Source organism: Arachis hypogaea, chromosome 3 (assembly GCF_003086295.3).
Source record: "Arachis hypogaea cultivar Tifrunner chromosome 3, arahy.Tifrunner.gnm2.J5K5, whole genome shotgun sequence".
Lineage (NCBI taxonomy): Eukaryota > Viridiplantae > Streptophyta > Magnoliopsida > Fabales > Fabaceae > Arachis > Arachis hypogaea.
Window position 1 is genome coordinate 137,300,003 of NC_092038.1, and position 11,552 is coordinate 137,311,554.

General features: G+C 31.0%; 1 protein-coding gene across 1 annotated transcript; it reads right to left on the reverse strand.

Moving 5' to 3' along the window:
* Nucleotides 1-2,256: 2,256 nt before the first annotated feature.
* LOC112734324 (lysine-specific demethylase JMJ18) lies at nucleotides 2,257-8,076 on the reverse strand. The gene is made up of 12 exons (XM_025783580.3): nucleotides 7,818-8,076; nucleotides 7,568-7,644; nucleotides 6,996-7,067; nucleotides 6,663-6,740; nucleotides 6,061-6,573; nucleotides 5,753-5,971; nucleotides 5,271-5,432; nucleotides 4,595-4,963; nucleotides 3,623-4,445; nucleotides 3,431-3,534; nucleotides 3,136-3,333; nucleotides 2,257-3,043 (listed from the first exon to the last, which is right to left on the reverse strand). The coding sequence occupies exons 2-12, from the start codon at nucleotides 7,595-7,597 to the stop codon at nucleotides 2,678-2,680; spliced, it is 2,934 nt and encodes a 977-aa protein (XP_025639365.1). The 5' UTR covers nucleotides 7,598-7,644; nucleotides 7,818-8,076; the 3' UTR covers nucleotides 2,257-2,677.
* Nucleotides 8,077-11,552: the final 3,476 nt, after the last annotated feature.

Genomic DNA, 11,552 nt, shown 5'->3' on the forward strand with positions numbered 1-11,552 from the left:
TTATTTCAAAAATTTGGTTTATAATTATATTTATTACATATTTATAATTATAAATACTTTAATGTGTGTGAATTTAAAAATTATATTTTTTTATATTTTTAGAAATTATAAATTTATTGAAATTGTTGTGAAATTATATATATTATTTAATATTTAATGGTTTATATAAAAAAAAGAAAGCCCGCCTGATACATGGTCAGGAGGGCAGTTTCGTCATCTTAGAGCTAAGGGATAGAATGATAATCTTGTCATATTCAAGGATCTGAATTCTAGAAGAATTGTGCCATGCCAGTCTTGGACATCAAGAAGGCCAAGAGTCCGTCTCAAAAACAGTGGTGCTAAAAGAGCAACAATTTATAAGACCCATTGGACTAAGGTAGGACAACAAGAAGCCCAATAAAACTTTTCTAATTTGCTTAGTAGTATTTTTAGAAATTTTAAATTTAAATCAAATATGATCTAATCTAACTTCTTGTTGCCCTACCTTAATCCAATGGGTCTTATAAATTGTTGCTCTTTTAGCACCACTGTTTTTGAGACAGACTCTTGGCCTTCTTGATGTCCAAGACTGGCATGACACAATTCTTCTAGAATTCAGATCCTTGAATATGACAAGATTATAATTCCGTCCCCTTAGCTCTAAGATGACGAAACTGCCCTCCTGACCACTATCACCGCCAACCCACCAGCCTACTAGATGGAGCGGGGGAGAAATTCAGGACCGCTTTACTAGACGGGATGGGGCGGGCCAGCCCACTAGATGGCAGACTTTTGGCGAGACAGAGCGGGTTTTTCATTTGCCACCCCTAATGGGGACACAGACATAAGTACCTGTCCCATGGAACCTATTAAATATACGCAAATATAAAATTATTAATTTATCCTAATTTATATATACATAAATCCATTTCTTGAATTTAGTAACCCTAATTTCTGCCTCCAATTCGAATTTTTTCTTTTTTTGTTCAGACTCATTCTCAGCCTCGATCCTCTCTCTCTAACTCACTTTTTCTGTCTCTCAAGGCTGTCACTACGTCGCTCAGTATCATTCCAAAAATATTATGTTATGTTATTATGTTGGAATATGTTTTTATGTTTTTTTTTTCTTTTAAAATATTATTTTTCATAACGCATATGTTATAAATTGTGTTGAATTATGTCAAATTGATTATTTTATGATTATTATATTATATCTTTTTGTGTTAATTTCTTTCAAAAGTTTTAAAAAAATATTCGTAGATATCCGAGAAGATCTGCGTTTTCTAAGGGGTAATTAAACAGGAACTTACAATGACGGAGAAGGAACGGGAGCATTTTTTTAAAATAGGAGTGAGGGATGGAAAGGGGCTTCTCCTGAGTACTCATTAACATATCTAACTAGCAACGGAGATCCAATCTGAGCCGATTTAAGAGGGGACGCGTGGACTTTATCTGCATTGGGTTTTTAAGGTAATGAACCTAAATTGGATATGGACCCTAACAATGAATTTTAGTTGATCTAGCTTGCGTTGAGGTTTTACTAGGTGCAAATATATATTGGATTAATATTTTGAGTCATTGTTATAACAAATATTATATTATTTAATATTATAACACTTAGTATATGTAAAAGTTGGATATATTTACAAGACATTTTTTAATTCAAATTAAAAAAAATTAATTATCTCTTTTTTAGTTTTAAATATTATTTTTTAATGTAACAAAAAAAGTGAAAATAACAATAATCACTCACATAATTAAAATAGATAATCTTAATATATACATGACATTATATGTAATGACTATTTTATATAATTTATTGAATATTTTTTTTTCATCTTAATATTTAATAAATTTAACATATAAAATAAGTAACTTAAGTCATCGTCTAGGACAATAAGTATAATAGTGCAAATACTTATTTATTTATTAGTAGCGAAAAAACATGTAAATAGTATAAATTGATATTTTTTAGTATAAAAGTAATAATAAAGGTTATTAATTAAGTTAATTACATAGCCAATGAGTAATAGCTCAAATGGCATAGTCTCCCCATACTCAACTAAGGTTGCAGATTCGAATCTCCTATCTTTGGTAAAAAAAAATTAATTACATAATTAAAAAATTATGAAATTTTTTTTCAATAATAATAAAAAACAAGATCACTATTTTCACATATAACAAAGTTTATGAAAAAAAATTGGATAATAAATCAACCTTCAATAGATTATACATTAATTCAGTAAAAAAAAATAATCAATACATTGGATATTATTATTTATATACTAATATAATATAACATATTATTTGAGGAGCAAAGTTCTCCATGTATTGTTTCTACTGATATCAATCATCAATTATATATCAGCAGCATTTTTTTTTCTGTTTATATACAGAAATTTAGAGATAAATGGAGATCAGTAAGGATGAAATAAATAAAGCCTAATTGACACCAAAAGCTAGCTTAAAAAGAAAAATATAAATCTAAAAAAGAAAAGTATAAATGGGACAAAGGCACTAGCAACTACAATGGGTGTTTAATAGCATTAGCCATCTCTAACTAACAAGTTCACTCTATTACTAGGAACAAAAGAAAATTTTATATCTTGGCCTTACCCAGAATTTTCTTCAGTTTAGTTTATGAATGGACCTAACTACTGAATAAATTGAAAAATGACTAAGAGATCTTATTCTTCTTTTATCTACAACCTTTCTGGATCTCTTCGATCAACGCTACGAATGCCGCTCTCCATTGAGTAACATGTGAATCAGAGCTAAAGAACTTGAGCATTGCACTCAACTCAGCAGGACTGGCCTTTTTTAGGAATCCTTGTAGCAATGACTTCATCTCTTCAAATGAATGAAAATGTCCTTCTATGTTATCTTCTTGCTCCTGCTTTATCAAATCGAAGCCGAAAAGTTTGGTCTTGACATCACCCAGAGAGTTGTTTGAACCATTTGAGCACTTAGAGGCATCATTTCCACTGCCTGAAGATTCAGAGGCAAGTTCTTTGTGATGCCAGTACTCTACACATTGATGACTGGGATCTTGAGCTTCAATGGCCTGAAATTGTTCGCCAGAATTGATTAAAACTTCAGAAGTTAGATCATAACTTCAGTGGCTAAAAAGATCTTCAATATTTGAGATTGCGTTACCTGAATAATGGATGGCTTAAGGAATCCGAACATTTTATGACCATTAATGCTTTGCAAAACCTCCAAGGGAGGGAGTTCTTGTTCACCTAGACTCTTACACCTCTCGATCTCAGCGTTTAGTCTGTCAAGAATTGTTTCCCAACACTTATCCGCTGATGTGTTTGTGAAAGCTTCAGTTGGATGTTCTTCCATGGTAACCTGGAATATATTTTACAAAATGTGTAATAAACTTCGATCAAGAACTCGTCAATCATAGGTGTAAAACCAAAGAAAGATACAAGGTCAGAAATAATACCTTGAAAAGAGGACCAAGAAATCCAGCATCAGAGATTTCAGAAACATAATAACAGGGTCTTGTTGGATCAAGAATACTAAAGAACTTAACGCGGCTCTTGAATCCTGGATAAGTTTACCAAAACAATAAAAAAGTTGCTCTTCAAAAAAAATTAATGGTATGATCTTAAAAGTATTTCACAAAGCATGATACCTTTTGGATATATTGCACGTTCATTGCACCACCTCTTCCCATGCAAAACTGAGCCCAAACTTACAAGCTCAACAGAATTACCAAACTCTTGGATCAAGAAGCTTTGGTTTGTCAATGATATAGTTTTATCAAAGGTGTCTATATCTCCCTCTTTAAATACACTGTTGAGCTGCTCACCTGAATCTGAATGCATTTGCAGATCAACCCCGAATAATTTATAGCCATCAAGTGAAAAGAAATTTTCATCATCTCTTGAACACGATGAAAAACCTTTATTCTCCGAGTCTGATAGGATACCACCAGCTCCAAGTTCCATATTGTCTCGTTCCTTTTTCGCCACTGAATAGCAGACTTCACCTTTATTGTCATGGCTATCAGAAATATGCAGCAAATCATGCTCACCAGACAAAAGATCAGTGTTCAAATCCATAGGTAGCTCCTGCTCCGCCATAGCTTCGTTGTCCATGACCAATTTTTTGCAAGCATCTTCAGCATTAGCAGAAGCCATTCCAGAACTTCGATTTTCCCACACTTCAATAGCATGCAAGTCTCCTTCTAGTGCTTCAACCAATGTAGTTAGCTCTTCTGTAGTATAACGAAACAGAACAAATCTTGCATCCATTGTACACGAGCAACGCAAATTTGAGTGTCTAAGACAAAAATAACGGTCAGGAGAACACTTGCATCCAACAGCAGATAGATGCAAATCATAGAAACAAGAAAAGCACTCTCTTTCCTTGTGCAAATCAAAGTCATCATCCATCCGAAACCTCTTTAAATGAGCCAGAAAGTCAAGCCTCTCCTTTTCCATCTTTATCCTCATCTGTCAAAATAACAAATTAACAATAATGCAGAAAAACTTAAACAGGTAATTGCATAGTAAATTAATAAATAATGAAAGCCTTCCCAATTATAATGGATCTTTCTAATGTGCCGAAGGGTAATGAGAGAGAGAGTGCAAGAAATCATTACCTTAAGTGCCTTGGTCAGAACTCCATCTTTCCCACAGAAACTTTTCCATTTAAAATTTTTGACATTTTCTTTTCCGTGAAGAGTTAGATCTGACAGGGCTCTTACAGCTTCCTGAGCTGATCCGAATAACAATTTGTCATGCGATAATGATGTCTTACGACGCTGCATACTGTAAAGCTCGACAGCATTCTGGCCATGCAAAAACCAATCGACGGGAGCCGCATTCACAGCCTCCGCACAGTTGAAGCCACAGTTGAAGCCAGAGTGGTATGCCCTTGGAAAAGTAACAACAAATTCTCCAGAATGCTGGACAGCACGATATACGGGCACACCTTCAGATTTAAGAATTGAAGGAGATAAGAGAGTCACCTGTTCAAAGATGAAGTCATAACCAATAGTCATAATAAAGTCACCAAACATCATGAAAAGAACATAGAATATAAAGATATATTACAGTTGTGAGGATTAAAAGATTATATTGTTACATGGGAAGCCTAATATTATTTATATCTGCAACAGGGAGAAAATAGAAAATATCTCATAATCATACAAATAAATTTATTCCTAATAACCCCCGCTTTTGAAATGTCATTGTAATTAGCTTTTCTCAACTTCCATTTGTAAATTGAGTAGCACAAAAGCAACTAAAATAAAAGCATGGCTTCAACTGTCCTACCAATTCATTGAGTAGATTTGGTTGCTCTTCAAATAAATCAGGCAAGTGCTTTCTCATTGCATCCTCCAAAGCTGTGGCATGGCTTCCAGGTACACCGTACCATATTTTTGGCTCGCCCCAATGCAGATAATTAAGTGAATAGAGGTGATGATCCTCAACATGCTGCTCCAAGGAGAAGGAAGGTATTCAGATTTGAAACAAATGAAATGCAAAGTGTAGCAAGTTATTGCTTAACATTTCAAATATATCAACATAATTTTCTGAGTACTAACACACTGACATAGTTCTTTTTAATTTTTGTATAATAAAATAAACTGTAGTTGGGATTTTCAACCGAGTGTTCATGGATAGAACTTATACTAAGTAACCCCACCAATTATGCGAAGAGAGGTTAAAAAAGATTGGTAAAATTAGTCAATATGCCTTAACTTCAGTCTCATTCATAGATTTTGACTTAGAAATATGTGTTTCTCAATACTTACCCAGCAAAATGTTGAAAAGCACATTCCAACATACAACCATGGAACTAGAACACCCGAGATATCACTTCCCTCGTAACATAATGCAGAGCCTGGCAATTTTGGGAAGTTATTTAGATTCCAACCAGACATGCTATATTGATCTGCGCTCTTAGTAAAAGATGATGACTTTGGGAAACCACTTCCAAGTGCTCCAGTTTCCAAGTCAGCTCCATAATAGACCTAACAAATCAGAGAGAAAATTATAAAGTGTTTGTCCAATTATCTAAAAGTAAAGAACGACAATGTTGTCAATAAACCATAAATAATACCTCAACTTCATCTGTAGATTGCTCTACTATCCGCCAATATTCGCCCTCAATTGCCTCCACAGAGGGCTCCCATCTCTTCTGCTGATCATTATCACCAATCTTTTGATCTCCGGCGGGATCATTCAGGCCAAAGTAGGAATCCTTAAAAAGTCTATCATATTGCTCAAAATCCTTGAGTGTGAAATCTGAACCTGATTGGAATCCAAATTTCTCTTCACGCTCAGAAGTAACATCACCTTCCGAACTAGGTTTTTCATTTCTCCTACATGAGCCCATTTTCGATTGCTTTCTACGCTTTCGCTTCCTTCCCTTACTTTTCTTTCTCATTGGCTCTCTATTCTGAAGCAAGTCAATTTGTTGAATACGGGTAGGGAATGTAGCATTTTCCCACACATGCTTCTCTTTGAGCGGACACGGTGGAACCCAGGAAGTTGGGGGTATAATCCTACATATGCCGTAGGATTCAGCCTGGGGGCGGATCTTAGCTATGAAGCCAATAGTATCTTCAAATTCCTGATAACAGTATAATAAATTTAATTCAGAATTCAGAATAACATATAATTAACATTGAAAGAAACACTAAGAAAAGTAGTTAGAGGTACCTCAATAGTAGGATAAAACACAGGAGCTTCATCAATTCTAGGCCTACATGCTTCAAGTGGATTCCACCTGGCTGATACCTATAGCATCACGACATTTCATTTACTCATCATAATTTTCAAATTATTCACGTTGTTTAAATTAAGACCGCTTTAAACAACTTTATCTAATTCAATGCAGGGGATTAAAAATTAACAATAGAATGAAGAAAAAAATTCCGTTTAATTTTAAAACTTAATTCATGTTTAGTCAGAAGAAAAGTAGAAACACTTCTAAGTGTATTGTTCATGATCTATCAAAAGATGTTCTTAACACAGTAGATTAATACTACATACATTTCTGTGTCGCGGACTGCTAGGAGGTTCAACAGCATTTTCCATTTTTGGTTTGTGCCTAAGAGAATTATCCTGCAAAATATCACTTGTAAGAAAAAGGAAATTTTGGCTATGTTCATTGATACATTGCATATAGAACTGTGCAATTGGAAACTTACATGAACAAAATGGACCAAACTTAAGTTTATCACAGTTTTACAGTCAAAAAGAAAAAGAGGGGAAAATCATACCTCTTAGGCCACACTACAGTGATAAACTAAAATAAGGGTTTTTAGGTAAGTTTATATCATTCTTTTGAAATGATGGCACAGCAACTAAACATGAATTTTGATTATAGATACATAAATAGCTCTCATAAATGAAAACGCAAGGACAATGTGTTAAGCAGAATGAAAAAATCACAAAAAAGAAAAGGCAAAAATTGTCAAATTCCAATGAGAAACACTACAAAAATAAGATCTGGAATTGGTTATGATCCAGAAAAGGAAACAGAGGAGCAGTAACACAGACACAAAACACATTGCCAAGGTTCATTAAAAGGATCAAATCAAACAGAAGAAAAAGAAACTAACCTCTTTGGCACCCAATTTGAACTGTTTCATTCAATTCAAAATCTTGAAGAAACCAAATTGAATAGTTATTATTGTGCCTGCAACAAAAATAACAGAGCACCATTGTAACTCAACCTCCATCAAAGACATCCCAATTCACCATCAACGCAATCCACAAACAGTTACTGACCTCGAAAGAAACCTCAATAACTGCTAAAACAACAACAAAATTGAAAAAAGAATTACAACAAATGCAGAACACAAAACGTACTCAATGCAGCAAAACTCTTCGAAGAAAGTTCTGTTTCCATGTTGTGAATGAATACGGAGTAGTTGCGTATAAATGAATTAACCAAGAAAATTCCAATACAAAATTAACAGAGACACAGGATACCCAAAATGCAATTCAATTGCATGTATATAATTATATATATCTAATATTTATCTATGTATGTGTATGCATGTATGTATGTATATATTAAAAAATATATATACACCAATCAATATTTATCAAACTCCAGAATTTCCGTACAGAATTGTGAGAGTGTAGAATCCTTATATTCTTGTGCCCAATATCAAATAGTTTTTTGAATACGCATATATTATATTCTTATATATATATATATATAGTAAAATTAGAAAGAGGAAAAAAAAAACAGAACAATGATTTTTATGATGCTTTTGACAGGTGGAATTGGAGGTATAATATAATTAATAATTAATTGGAAATAATGGTGAAGGATACGTACGAGGTGCTACTTCAGGTGAGAACCAAAAAGTAGTGTTTTTAATTATGGAAAATGAAAATGATTTTTAATTATGATAATTATTTTTCCGAAAAAAGAAAAACAAGATCTTATTATGTTTTCTGAGAAAAAAACTCAAAAGTAACTGAACCTTAGCCGAAGCGGCTACGATTCTACGCTCGAAGACGCAATGTACTTGAACACTTCTTTTATCAATCAGAATCCTAATTTATCTTTTAATTATCTAAATATTTAAATAAATAAAAATTTCAATATAAATATTATTTTTTAAAATTTCAAAAAAATTAACAATTTAAAAAAAGATTTTATTTAAAAATTAAAAAAATAGAAATATGAGTTAAAATTTTAAAACTATTTTTCTTATCAATTTATCATTCATTTTTTTAATGATAATAATAATTTTACCATTTAATTTTACCATAATTCAGATAAATCAGCATCAAAAACATTCATCAAACAATTATTTTCTTTTCAGTTTTGGTACGAAATACATGAAGAAACATTAACATTGCATAAAAATGATGTCTTACTATAGGCTACTATAATATGTAGTATTCATCTTTAGGTGAATGTTATCATACCCTCTCTAAAATAATATGTAAGTTACCTTCTCTAATGTGATATATTTTAATTGGGTGTTTATTTTAACCTGATTTATTTTAATCTCATGAGAGTTAATAATATATTTGGAAGACGGTGACGGCAAAAGAGGCACAACAACTACGACAAAGAAGTGAGGAGGAGTAAACACAATTAGAGAGAGTTGGAGTACCTTTTCTTTGGGAAGAGAAAACAAAACACCCAATGAGACGGTGATGCTTGGGAGGCCCTTTTCTAAAAGAATGATTTGTGAAGAGAAATAAGACACCCAATGAGACGATGATGCTTTGAAGGCGTAATGCCGACAACGAAGAAGTGAGGAGGAGTAAACGCAATTAGAGAGGGTTTGAGTACCTTTTCTAAAATAATGATTTAGGAAGAAAAAACAAAACACCAATGAGACGGTAATGCTTGAGAGGCGCAACAATAATGAAAGAGTGGAGAAGGTAACTAGATTAAAATAAACACCTAATTAAAATATGACACATTAAAAATGATAATTTACATGTTATTTTAGAGAGAATAGGATAGCATTTACCTTTTATTAATGTTTATGTGGCCCTGAAAAAATAAATAAATAAAGTGTGAATTTGATTCCTCAAAATGTAGAAAGCAAGCAGCATTGACAGAAAGTGGTGGAAGTAACTAACTACAGAATGAATGACCCATTTGGTAATGTTAATGTCTCACTTGTTTTACACGTTCGCCTTCCCCATCCTACCAACGTTACTTCTAGGTTCTAAGTTATAACCCTTTTCACAAAAAGGACACCAAAAATTTTGGAGATAGAGAAAGAGAGAGTGACAAGAATATTCAAGCTTGTTAAATTTATTTTGTTATGAATTTAAAATAAATAACGAAAATTTTAAAAACTTAATCTTTCTTGACAATCTTATTTTTATAATAAAAAGATAACATAATTAATTAAAAAAGAAATAAATTAAATATAAATCTTATAAAATTCTTATCTTAAATTGTACTTGTAAACAATATTTAATTTTTAAATTTCTTTCTTTCTTTTAAAACTGTTTACCAAATTGGGCCTTAGTGATATTTGTACAAGTAACCACCATATTTATATTAAAACTAAGATTTTTTTTATTTTTTAACGTGTTCGGTAAATTTCTAATAGTAAAAAAAAATATTAAAAAAAAACATCTTTTTTGAGAAGTTGTAATTTATATTTTTTTTAAAAGATCTTTTTTTCTTAGAAAAAAGATATTTTTCATATAATAAATAAACAAAAAAATACTTTTATATTGTTATATCCAAACATAATTAATAGATAAAAAGATCTTTTTATACGAGATATCTAAACATAAAATTACTTTTACTTTTTTATAAGATCTTTTAAAAAAAATAATTTAAAAAAAATCTTTTCTTAAAAATTCACGCAAACAAGCTCTTAGTCCAACTCAATCAAGTAAGTTTTAATAAGTAGAGTCATCCTTAACTGATGTAATGGAAGTTTTTTTTTTTTTAATTTAAAGTAAATACTAAATACCTTTTTTAATCTTTGGCTATTTGTGTGAAGGACAAAATGTCTTTTCATAATTAGAAAATTTTTAATCAATCTTTAATTCTTGAAGTAACTGGTCTAAGGTATTTACAAATATTGATATAATGATGTATCAGACACCACTTTTAAACTAATAACATGAGATCACTTAAGCTAGTTATTTGGATGATTAGAGACCAAAAGTATTTTGTCTTCTTTGAAATAAATAGTTAAAGCTAGAAAAAGACATTTATTCGTTTTATTTATTTTAAAAAATTATAAATGATTAAAAGAATCATTTATGTGGCAGAAAAAAAAAATGAATATTTAGCCCCAATAAATCTAGTGTAATATGTGGAAAAAATAAAAAACTCTAGATAATTAATGCATATAATACGCAGAAAATGTATTACTAAAAAGTGTGTTACTGGAAGGCTGTAACTCAACCTGTCTAGTTAGAGTTTTTTTCTTTAACTAAGTTAAGTTAGTTTAGTGATTAGTTTATTAGTCTGCTTAAATAAGCATTAGAAAATTTTGTGTATGCAATAATCTATTAGCCAATAACAAATATTTAAATAGAGTTAAGTACTGCAACAAATTAGTCTTTATCTTGTCCAAGAAACTAAAAATCAGTTAAATTTTTCTTTTAATAGATATAGCGATAAATGCATGATCAAAATTAATATTATGAAAAAGAATTTCTCACGCAAAATATTTACATTTAAAAGTCGATTAAACAACTCTAATTCAATAATCAATTCAACAATTATCTAAAAAAAAAAGAAATTGTATTCAACAATCAATTAAACAATTGTTTTTTAGAAAAATAAATAAAAACTAAAACAAAGATTGAAAGAATATTATGAAAAGATTTTTTTGCACCATTTCTACATAACTCGATAAATTTATTTTTTCATAGACATATCAATAAATGCAAAATCAAAACTAATATTATGAAAAAAAAAATTTGCACCATATCTTCATTCCAAAATCGAATCTATTCAATAAAAAAATACTTTCAAAATGAATATTAGTTTTCGGAAAAGAAAAAAAAAACAATTGTTGTTGTAAATACGGTAAAAGAGTACTATACCCTTGATATGCAGCTCTTGTTATTAATAATAATCTCTTGACTTGAAGA

Coding starts and splice junctions, on each gene's coding strand:
- LOC112734324 (XM_025783580.3), bottom strand. CDS start 7,597: ATGAAACAGTTCAAATTGGGTGCCAAAGAG. Junction 7,068..7,567: donor TCAAATTGGGTGCCAAAGAG/GTTAGTTTCTTT, acceptor GATATTTTGCAG/GATAATTCTCTTAGGCACAA. Junction 3,044..3,135: donor TTAAGCCATCCATTATTCAG/GTAACGCAATCT, acceptor GAACAATTTCAG/GCCATTGAAGCTCAAGATCC.